The sequence below is a fragment of the Lissotriton helveticus genome, chromosome 7, assembly GCF_964261635.1.
Source record: "Lissotriton helveticus chromosome 7, aLisHel1.1, whole genome shotgun sequence".
In the NCBI taxonomy this organism is placed as follows: Eukaryota; Metazoa; Chordata; class Amphibia; order Caudata; family Salamandridae; genus Lissotriton; species Lissotriton helveticus.
In genome coordinates, this window is record NC_136068.1 from 1,908,479,631 (window position 1) to 1,908,491,828 (window position 12,198).

The 12,198-nt window shown below is 39.8% G+C and overlaps 1 protein-coding gene across 1 annotated transcript; it reads left to right on the top strand.

Annotated features, from left to right (window-relative positions):
• The first annotated feature begins 3,745 nt into the window (after nt 1-3,745).
• Nucleotides 3,746-11,566, top strand: LOC144770882 (trypsin-like). Its single transcript, XM_078655674.1, has 5 exons — nt 3,746-3,831; nt 6,200-6,359; nt 7,167-7,420; nt 9,689-9,825; nt 11,331-11,566. The coding sequence occupies exons 1-5, from the start codon at nt 3,792-3,794 to the stop codon at nt 11,478-11,480; spliced, it is 741 nt and encodes a 246-aa protein (XP_078511800.1). The 5' UTR covers nt 3,746-3,791; the 3' UTR covers nt 11,481-11,566.
• Nucleotides 11,567-12,198: the final 632 nt, after the last annotated feature.

The window sequence follows — 12,198 nt, forward strand, 5'->3', positions numbered from 1 at the left end:
TTAAACATCTCCACCCACTAAAAATAGGGTGGAGCCTAATGTGCAAGTGCAAGTTAGTGCAAAAAAAACCAATAGTACATCCAGCACCACACATAGCCAACCCTGATGCTGCAACATCCAACAAAAGAAATAATGGTGGCAGGGACTTAGAATATAATGTTAATTTTAATAAAATAATTTGAAATACTTAAAATTATCAATAATTATATTTAATGTGAATATAGTTAAATATGTTTACCAATGTATGCATTGAGTTTTACATAATAATAGAAATAACACATTTTAATATTTTTTGCATCCTAAAATGTTTTTAGGAGTAATTAAATTAATATTAACTAATTCTATCACTCGCAATAATTATTGACGCATTTTGAAAAAGTATATGTTTAGTAGCTTACACTGGAATCTATTTTTTAATTTCAACTTGAGAAATACAATTTGAATGAAATGTTATATAATTACATTATTTAAAATTTGAATTCAATATTTAGTGTTGTGGTATTTCTTCTATAGTTCTACATTCAAAATTATTATTTATATTAATATTTAACATAAGCTTACTTTTATAAATGTTTTAAAAGTTTTACATACATTTTTATTTTTACTTATACTTGTAAAGATCTCAGTATAGGGAACATTTTCCTATACTTTACCATGTGGAGATCTCTGCCCTGATTGTGGAATCTTTATACGTGTAAGATTGTTATAGCCTACTGCGTGTTGCACAGCATCACCATGAGATGTTGCCTTACTCGTAGATCTTGATCCTGATCTTCTCCCACATTCAGGTACCCCGGGTGAGGTACCGAATAAAGGTAAGGGTATTCAGGTGCAAGATTGGCTAGTTTGGGCTGCTAACTTGTTTGCTGTATTTATGTGGTTGGACAGTGTCACGTCAGTGATGAATGGTGTACTACCACGCTGTCGACATATACAATTCTGAGACAACTCTGTTTAATAGACAAAATGTCATAAACAAACATGCCAAGCTCTGGATAAAAATAATTTGCGTCTTCCTTTAGTATATATATCACACAAACAATTTTCATTATCAATACTTAAGTGCAAATCTCTCATACAGTACTCTCATGTTGTACAGCTAACGTAGTACAAGTCTTACCTTCAACATATACAGTATGTACACAAACATTACCTGTTCATATTTTTTTTATACTATTGGTTGCGTTGGGTTTTCTCTACATGCAGGTGTTTCTCTCTCATATGCAAGGTGGAGATCTCTGAAGTTGGGCAGAGGTCTCTATCTACTGCAGCAAACAGGCAAGTACATAAAAGAAGGCAAAGTCAGCCATTTTTAGTCCTTTTGGGTTCACATTCTGAGTACCACAACATCATCCTCCTCCATTCTGCTCCTCTTTTCTTTTTGAATAATCCCAAATAAGGCTGAGGGATGACAAGATGAGATGGTCTATTCATTCATTGATAAAGAATTGGGGATGAGGGGACTCTCCAAAGGTACCTTCAGCATTTTGGGGGTCTAGAGACCCATCTGAACAATGCAGGTTGTTTCCAAATTCTTCCTTCTTCCTTTTTTCTTTGTTTCTCTCTTTTCTCTCCCTCTCTCTTACTTTCTTTCTTTATCGCTTGCTTTCTTTCATTTTCTTTCCTTTCTTTACCGTCATTTAATTTTTATTCTTAACACAACCGTTATAGAAAAAATCTTCAATATCCTTATCATTTAATAAAATCTTACAGAACACTTAATGTATAATAGATAGATTCATTAGCCCAAGCTTTCTATCCATTTTGTGCTGTTTCACATTTGCAAAATGTGTTCAGTGCCTCCCTAATTGAGGATTTTTTGAGGAGCTACTGGTGCAGTCAAGTATCTGAAAAAATGGATCTCACATAAATGCACCAAAATATGTTTCCAGTATTCAATCTTAAATCAGAGCGTAACGTAGATTTATTTCACAAAATGATGTGAGTTGAAAAAATGACAATGTAGACAGTAGCAGTTCACCAATACCTACCAAGTTAACATGTGTAATTGATAAAGTGTCCTTTAAGACACTCACAGCTACTTTATAAGGAAGTATCATAGTGCAGCAAAACACAAAACACCAGGCTTCATTCAAATATTTATTTAGCATTGACACGGATCAAATTATGTGATGTGTGCTTAACAATGTAGGTATGGGTGAAGGACAGATATGGTGGGCTTCAGAGAATGCATTCAGATGGCTTCTCCATCTGTGATTCACTCTCCATCGAATCTGGAGGCTTTTTCAAGACTCCCCTCTTTTGTTCATGGACTCCATAAAAAACCATAAGCATATTTTGCCCATGTTACTTTACTGCACAAAACCAAGCTACTCTTCCCATCTATAAATATCTGGTCTACAATTTGGGCACTTGTATTTCGACATTGGTAATGCTCTACTTCTCCTTCAATCCTCATGAAATCTAAATTAAAAGTGTTTGCATTGCATCCTCTGGATTAACTACCATCTTGATACTTTTTGAGCACAGTTCCCTGCTAAAGAGATGTGTGGTGGCTCCCATCTCCTTGCTAGAAGTGTGCTCCATGAGCTAGAAAGCTGAGAAGATCCCCATATTTGTCTTTCAAACTCAAGACACCAGGTGGGACATGCTCTATTATGATCACATCTCTTGCCAAATCCAAAAGATTTGCAAAGAACAGAGGGGCATATTATCAAGAACAGGCGATAATTTTAAAATTATCGCCGCTTTATCGGCAGGAAACTGCCGCTAAAGCGGCGATAATGGGCTTGATAATATGCCCTTGTGAAGGGCTGCTATGGCAATTCACAAGGGCATATTATCAAGCCCACTATCGCCGTTTTAGCGGCAGTTTCCTGCCGATAAAAGCGGCGATAATGTATTGTCCTTTCTTGATAATATGGTCCATAGACACCAAAAGCCTTTTAGAGCCAATGGACGAAGGATCTTGAATAACATCTTTTTCCACCTCGGGCTTTCTCTTGACGCGGGTGTGATTCAGTAAAAAAAATAAACACCTGCATCTTTTGGAACTTCTCAATTTTATAGACAGAATTCTTCTCTCTGTATTTTGTTTATATAGATGCTAGAATTATTCTGTGTTTTGTATGCCTTTACAGACCTCAATTCCTATTGTGAAAATGCCCACATGCCACTTCATACTGCAAATGCTTCGCCAAGAAACCATCTACATTTCTAACACTTTCCCCTGCTCCTCTTGGTGTAGAGCTGGTCCTTTGTGTGTTGAGTTGAATCTCTGAAGATTTGGGGGGATGTGTACAAGGAAGTGGAGGAGAGAGGAGTTAGCCTTCCAGGCTTAACGCCTCTCTCTTCCACTTCTGAAACGCAGAATTGCATTTTGCTTTTCCAATGTGTGCTGCACTAGGCAGCACACAAAGGCAAAAGCAAAAACGAGGAGAAATAATGCATTTCTCCTTGTTTCACCATTTTAAGACCAGTTTTTACCTGGTCTTAATTTTGGCGCTGCCTCCTATGTACGACACCCTTGTACAAAGGGAGCAGCATATAGGTGACATTCTGGTGGCAATAGGGGATTGTACATATGCCCCTTGGTCTTTGAGTATGTGTGTAAAGTCAAGGACACCCCTTGAGTGTGCGGGGCACAGCCAATCTTTAACCTGTTCATTGAGGGTTTATCCATACATTGCACATATTTGCCTTCCATGACATCACGAGCTGTGTGCAGAAATAGAGTCATCCTTGGAAGGAAGATAACGTTTGGTCTAGTTGGGTATACATATCTGGATTTACATCAGAGAGACACCACTGCCAGTGCTGACAGGACCACCATGAAGTTCCTTCTGATCTGTGCCCTCCTGGGGGCTGCTGGTAGGTGCAGGGGTGTGCACTCTTTGTTATTGATTGGAAGTACCTTTCACTCCAGTGTTGACAGATAGCTTTCTATCAGCAGTTTAGGAACCTAAAAACGGAACCTCTATCGAAACCCTACAAAAAATGGTATTTAGACACCGAGAGGCCACACCTGTGTTGGCTAATGACACTTAAGTGAACTCAAATGTTATTTTCTGCTCACTGAGTTAATGAGGGTAGTGAAAGGATTGGAAATAATCTTAGTATCATTTGGACACTTCTGCACACTAGTGACTTCCTTAGTAAGATGCTGAACCTTTGCACTGCTGTATTAATTACAAGGCTTTCTTGGAATAGTGTTAAACTGTAGTGCATCAATAGTGAGTTTCACAGCATTTCACTGTCTTTTCTTATATTTAACAGTTTTGTGTTGTGCATTTCACCAGTGGGTGTTAGGGCGCCTTAGAAGAGGCCCATGAGGAGGACCTCAGAACCAATCAGATGAGACAGAGAAGATTGCACTCATTATAATGGGAACATTCTTAGAACATTTTAGGAAATGACTGGTTTAAAAATTGGTGGGTGCATATAGGAAGAAACCGTAGAGAAAGGTGCTCACATAAAGGAATCTTGGAGGAGAGAGTTCAAGCTCAGGTCACAACAGCAGAAAGGGAGCATTGAGATAAAGAGTGTGTTTTTTTACTCATGGTACCTGTAGATACTTTTGGTTTCTTACTTGTTTAAGCCCAATTGTGCGGCTTTGTAGGTGAGTCAGCATCATTTGAACGTTATTCTTGCGAGTAAGTGTGCCCAATTTAGGCTTTGTACAATCTCTGCTATGTGGACACATTATTTCAACACAAGTCTGAACATCCTTCCTCAAACACCTGCTGTGCAGGTGTGCATTACAAGAAGTGTCAGTCATCACGGGGCATATGTAGGTATTTCACATTTTATCAAATAGCGATTTTTAAGGAATCGCTATTTGAAAATTGCAAAATGGAATGTAGGTAAAAAATCGTAATATTTTTGCGAATCGCTAAAATTCCTTAATTGCGATTCGCAGATTGTGAATCGCAATTAAGGAATGAGTGTCCCATTCATTCCTACGGGGCAAAAGGCCCATAGGAATGAATGGGGATACATTCTCAAATTGCGATTTTCTATGAGAAAATCGCCATTTGAGAATCGCAATTCCAAGGGTGCCAGGGTGTCCAAAGGACACCTGTTGCACCCCTGGAATGTGCCTGTAAGGACATGTGGCGCACATACATGCTCTAAGAGCATGTCTGTGCGCCACATGGCACTTTGAATTTTTTTTAAAAATCAATTTTGACAGGAAATCGTAAAATACCATGTACTTGAAGTAGGTGGTATTTTGCAATTCCTTAAGCCAAAATCGCAATTTTAAATGCACCCCTACATAGCATTTAAGGAATCACAAAATTGCGATTCCTTAAATGCTTGAGCAAAATAAGGAATCCCTATTTTTGCGATTCCTTATTTTGCCAAGTGGCACCTACATACCAAAAGGCCGTTTGCGATTCGCAAACGCCAGAATTCGCGAACGCCTACCTACATATGTCCCCACATCAAGTAATTATCGGGTGCAATAAAGGTCACACCTCAGAGCTTTAACATTCTAAAATTCGACAGGTCAGACCTTCCAGCATCCAACAGGGGTGAAGGCCTGGTAATACTGGAAAATGTAGACCTTTGAGAGGAAAGCAAATATATCCACGTTTTGCACTTTTGTGGAAGGTTACATTTGAATATGTGATATTTATTCCAAAATCTCAGGCGTTGTTTTTTCACGGCGGTCATAAATAACACCTACTCTCCAGGGCACTAGTAATTGAGGACTACCTAAGGAAGGTGTAAACTTGTTCTGAGTTGGGTGATAGAGGATTTCAGGGCCCCTTGTAGGACAAGCAGTTTTCCAGGAGGACATAAGTCCTCAGATTTTGCACATGCCCAAAGAGGACAGAAAGAGCAGCTGTAGAAATGCTTTTAAAGTTATCATTTATCCTGTATTTAGAAGGAGTCTAGTACACAGGGGTATACCTGTGGGTACCACCAGTCATTCCTGCATCCCTCCTCTGGGAGTGAGAGTGACCTAGGCACATTTATAAATGAGTGACTCGGACGTTACTAGGGATTTTCAGAAATGTTTGTGATGCTGTGGTGGAGAACACAGTACCAGTAACTGAGTTACTGAACAGGTTTTCTGCAGTACTGACTCTAGAAATATACCCATATTTTGTTTTTTTGGTATGGGAGTATTTATATAATTGTGAATATTTTGTTCACCTTTTCACTGGGACCCTCTATTGTAAAATATTGTGGTTAAAAAATTGACTTGCATTATTTCTTGCCTCTCTTTCAGCTGCTTTCCCCGTTGATGATGATGATAAAATTGTCGGGGGCTACACGTGTGGGAAGAACGCGCTCCCCTACCAGGTGTCGCTGAATGCCGGCTACCACTTCTGCGGCGGGTCACTCATCAACAGCCAATGGGTTGTGTCGGCTGCTCACTGCTACAAATCGTAAGTTTGGATTTGTTGCACGCGACAAAACTCCGCTGTCAGCAAAGTGTCAATTATTAATTACATTATTAAACTGTAACAGGTACCAAAGTATTTTTGTTATGTAAATCAGCTCAATATTAAGTGTAATCCCATTGGTGCAGTAACCAATGAGTGACATAAACCCTAGACATGACATAAGCACCCACTATTGAAATGTATCAAACTATTAGTTAATGTACCTTTTAATATAGTACTGCTTATTGTATATGGTTGTATGCATACATATATATCTAAGAAACCAAGCTAAACATTTTTATTTCAGGCAGCTTTCATTAACTGTTACCTGCTGTGGCATCGCCACTGTTGCCAATCAATGTGGTTCTCAATGCAACTCAACACTGGTCACACATCAAGAGGCCTGAGAAGTGTTGCTATTAGTAGGAACCTTGGAAGATCTTTCTTTGATGTATTTATCAAGTGAGGTTATATATGTGAGAAGGTTTATCCTACCTTGGCAAAGTCAAGCCAATGTGGGAAACTTAATCATGATGAAGGCAAGCTAAGTTTTCTGAGTTCATGTGAGTTCACACTAGAAGAAAATAATTCCACCCGGCCGACTGCAAGAAAACACTTTAAGTTTCGTAGAAATTAGTTCTCATAGGTCTTTGCATATGATGAAGACATATGGACATTATGGTGACAACTTGTTTGTTGAACAGTGAATAAGAAAGCCTGGCATGCCTTTCTCAGGAGGTTCATTTAAAAACCTGCATCTTGTCCTAAAACCATGAGATGTTAAATCATGCATCTATCTTTGTGTTCTAGGCGGATCAATGTGAGACTTGGGGAGCACAACATTGCCTCAAATGAAGGAACCGAACAGTTTATTGATTCCACCAAGGTCATCAGACATCCCAACTACAGCTCCAGGAACCTGGACAATGACATCATGCTGATCAAGTTGTCGAAAGCTGTGACTCTCAACAGCTACGTCAAGGCCGTCGCCCTCCTGTCAGGCTGTCCTGCATCTGGAACCCAGTGTCTGATCTCAGGATGGGGCAACATGTCTGGCAGTGGCTGTAAGTGATAACAGAGAGCAGGCACTTTCTTCAGAAAGAGCCCAGGCCTACAAACTGATGGCAGCCTGCTAGAAGTTGGTAAAGGAGATAATAAATGCAGTGAGATAAGGCAGCTGCTGTTGTTCTCACAGCCATGGGAACTCCTCCTGCTGGCCCCTGAGCTCAGAGGAGAAAGAACAGTTATGACCCATGCAGTGCTCAATTTGAGCAGGTGGTTTCCAGTGCTCCTCACAGGCACTTAATTGTCAGCACTAGCGCTTATGATAGACTGCCACATGGTGACGCTGTTTGTCTAAATTAGAGTGGAACACAACAACAATTGTTTATTAATTCAATATATGAGAAAATGACCCGTAACTGCTGCCCAAGCCATTCTTATACCTTAGGGGGCCTGGAATAGCTTGAGTTGTTAAACTTGTAGGGTGTAATGACAGAAGTTGAGATGGTTTAGGCATTGGTGGTGCAATGTGCCGTGGCCTCTGGACGAGGATCCTGTCACTTATTTTTCTTTACAAATTAAGCTCTGGACCCATGCCTCCTGTGGTCAACAAGGATGGATCAGTAACAGTGGGAGCAGCTCGTCTCACAATGTAAGCCAGTATTAGCCTTAAACAAAATCCTCTAAACTCTGATAAAATTATAAGTTGCTTTCATTGCTGTTCTCAGCCTTGATTTGACCAGCGTTGGTTGTGATGTCACGTAATGTCAATACTAATATAAAACAAAAAGTATGGTTGCAATCCATATATCAATCTCAGCCAATGGTAATCACTCAATTCCACCATTTTTTGCTTGTTGGTGCCATTCCAGGTAGTTATCTGCCATATGCAAATCAGGCTGGACCCTGCCCATAAAAAGGGTAGCCTAGCCCTAAGTGGTAAACCAGGGCCTCTCTGAATGAGAACACAAGCAACCCCAGAACAGTGTCAGCTTATTAGGCTCATGGGGAGGTGCAGCTTAAACCTTATCCCAAAGCCATCCAGAAAGCCATGTCTGAGCATCCCCTTCTCCTTTAGGAAGACTCATTTAGGAAGCACAAAAAGTGAGGGGTGAAATGCTTGGATTAATCTCTGCCACTGGTAATCACTCTAGTCTGAATTCAAGTCCATTGATTTTTATCTCATTTGTGCACCATTACAGGCAGGAGACAGCCATTTTATTTTATATTTCTTTTAGTCGCTATCTCCATGTGGATGCTCAGATGTTGTGGTTGTTTTCAGTTTTGTGAGCAGAAATGAATGTTTCCTGCCTCTCTTATTCATTCTAAAAGAAAGTTGTGAAATACATCTTTGAAAAGACATTTGAGATGTCAGAGGCTTGATTGACCATATAGCTGCATTTCATATGGACTGCACAACTAATGCCTGGGGTTAATCCATAGGTTTTTCCCAAAATCCCCCATGTGAATGTGTTCATAGGGCTTAGCAACATTCTGTTGAATATTATTCAGGCCCTGGCTTGGTCAACACTGCTAAGCTGAATGCTTTATAATGAAGAATGTTCACCTACCTTTAAACCCGTAAAACATTTTTGAAGAACAGCATTTTAATCCTATTTAGCTTCTAAATTCTCTATTTGTTATCCTTCTTCTCAGAAAAACTCTGGAAAATCCACCAAGTTTCTCCCACTAGTACTCAGGCAGTGTGCTCTAATGAAGCTTTTTGTAATTACTTTCCTCAAAAATCCACCCGCTGTTGAATTGTCTCTAATCCTACCAAGATATGATTGGTGTAACTGAATTTATTGAAGATAGTAAATCACTATTTACCACCAATGTTCACAAAATAATTGGAGAATACCAACATCTGGTGAAGCACAACAGAGTTGGTCCAATTGAAAAAAAAATGCCAGCTAGACATGACAGTGGATTTGCACTAAATGCTGGACTGTAGCTTTAAACTCAATGCACATTATGGACTCAAGGGTGCAGTGGGAAAATTCTACCTCAAGAGCACATTCAGTGAGCGAAAACGGCTGCTGCCACTCGTTATTCGTGTTCTGTTGCATTTAGTGATATTTCGTAGCACAAAATGGATCCTTGCTTCCAGTTTCGACAGAACGGCCATTTTTGAGCTAAGAAATAGTACTAAATGACTAATTACTCTTTTTGTGTAATTCTGCGGAATCCTGCGGAATTCTTAGGAAATTCTGCATGATTACGCTACGCGGAATTACGCAAGTTACACCGACCTCTAATATTGAATCAGATTCCATGCTACTTATTGCCAATTGACAATACATCTTTCCATATTTTCTGCTTTTCCTCAGCAAACTACCCCAACACCCTGCAGTGCCTGAATGCCCCAATTCTGACCACCAGCCAATGCACCAGCTCCTACCCAGGGCAGATCACCAACAACATGTTCTGTGCAGGATACCTTGAAGGTGGAAAGGACTCTTGCCAGGTATGTGACAGTCTAATGTATTTCACACTATCTCCAGAACTACGGGGCATATTATAAAGAACTGCGATAAAATTATCGCCGCTTTAGCGGCAGGAAATTGCCGCTAAAACTGCGATAATGGGCTTGATAATATGCCCTTGTGAATTCCCATAGCAGCCCAGGTTAACGTCAGAACCTGGGCTGCAATGGGAATTCACAAGGACATATTATCAAGCCCATTATCGCCGTTTTAGCGGCAATTTCCTGCCGCTAAAGCGGCGATAATTTTATCGCCATTCTTGATAATATGCCTCTACATTATTAGCTTATTGGAGAAAGAATTTACAGATTGTGAGAGACAGAATTCAAGAAAAGAGTGAATAAATAGTTTGCTTTAATATGAAGGTTTTACCCGCCATAGACATGCTCCAGCATTAATTTGTGTCTGCCTAGTGAGGGAGCTGTTCCCCTTCCCTGGGGACATCTGTCAAAAACTCTCACAGCAAAGTGTTCTAGGATTGCATTTGCCTCTCTACCAAATATGTAGCTCTTTTTATATGAACTGACAGTGAATCTGATAACATGCACCCTCAATTTGGGTAAAAGGTGATGCTTAGACCGAAAGTATGACGTTACAACGCATACATTCACAATGATGTATTTTACATCGCGTTCGTCACAACGCAAGTCGTTATAACGACTTGCGCTGGAGGGCGCTGTATTTCGGAATAGTATGATTTACTATTCCAACTCCAGCCTACGTGTTGGAATAGTAAATCATAATATTCCTTAATGTAGAGCGCCATCCGGCACAAGTCGTTGCAACGACTTGCTTTGTAACGCCCGCGATGTAAACATACCGGGGTGTAACAACTGCATTGTACATGTCGTTCTCCGCTTAGACCATATTCTACTTTCACTATCTCTGAATTAGAAGCTTCCTCTCGCCCCTCCCTTATGACTGACATCACATGCACTCAGTGCTTCAGTGTTACTGAACTGCAATGCTAAATGTGCAGTCTAAGCCCAGAAGGTGTCCCACACCCTTCCAACCACTGTTTTTATTTTTGGCATTCCACCACAAATCTTGTGGTGGGTGGTAGCCAGATGCACCTGTCTCTACAGAAGGTGATCATGACTAATCTCAAACCCAAAAAAAAAGTAAAAATTTAACAATCTGTAGTAACCCACACTTTTTAATAGTTTAGTGTATCAGGAAATATTTTATTGTAGAAAGGGTTTACCATGCCAGCTGTACTGATAAGTTTGTCCATTAATTATGGACAGCTTTTTGTGCTATTTATAAAGGTGCATATCATGAAAAGGGTTTAATGACAGAAACGTATGATGAACATGTCAAAACTAATACAACCAGAATTTTTTGTAGGATGATGTCAGCTGTGAGTGCATTATTTGATGCTGATGGAAATGTGCAGAGAGGATGCCCTTTAATGATCACAACACTCTCTGAGTCTACACACTGTTCCTACTGCAATACTGATTGAACGTTGCCTTCTTTCTTTCAGGGTGACTCCGGTGGCCCGGTGGTCTGCAATGGTCAGCTGCAGGGGGTGGTCTCCTGGGGCAGAGGTTGTGCTGAGAGGAACTACCCTGGGGTCTACACCAAGGTCTGCAACTACGTCAGCTGGATTCAGAGCACCATGGCCTCAAACTGAGAACATTTCCTAGAAATGATGACCAACCCCACAATCATGTCTTGATGTGACTCTGCACTGTTGTGCAGGCAAAATAAATTATTGAATTAATGAATTATTGAACAAAATGTTGTGATCATCTCTTTTATGTAATGCGTTATTTAATCAGTTAATTTCTGTTGCTACGTGAGACAGCAAAGACCAATATATACAAATATTCACAAAAAAAATATTTTCTAAAATATTAGCATGAATGCATTTCAAAAGAAGACACAGTCCCATTTTTCACCCCAAATATCTACTATTTAACATAATTTCAAATAGGACCCTGAATGACTCTTAAAGTATTCAACTACAGCATTAAACCCCCCACAATGTTCTTTCAAATAAAATGTGCAACGTGATACCTTTCTCCTGCTGCACATAAAATATTATAATAACATGTTGAGTTTGCCACTTCTGGAGACCACCATTTGTGAATGTTTCTATTCTTCCCCTAAAGGACTAATTCACCCTGAAGTCCTGGAATATGGCACTTTCAAGTCAAGTAGCAGGTAAACTCAGGTACCTGTATTTCCACATTTGACTTTGTCAATAAACTGTAACATGTCCTGGGAAAAATACTAGTGTTGTTGAGATCTGAAAGTACCATCCTCAATCAAAAACACTGGATTGAACCGTGGGATGGGAAGGCTTTGGTTTGTGTTTCATGAAATAATACAAAAACACCAATACCCTT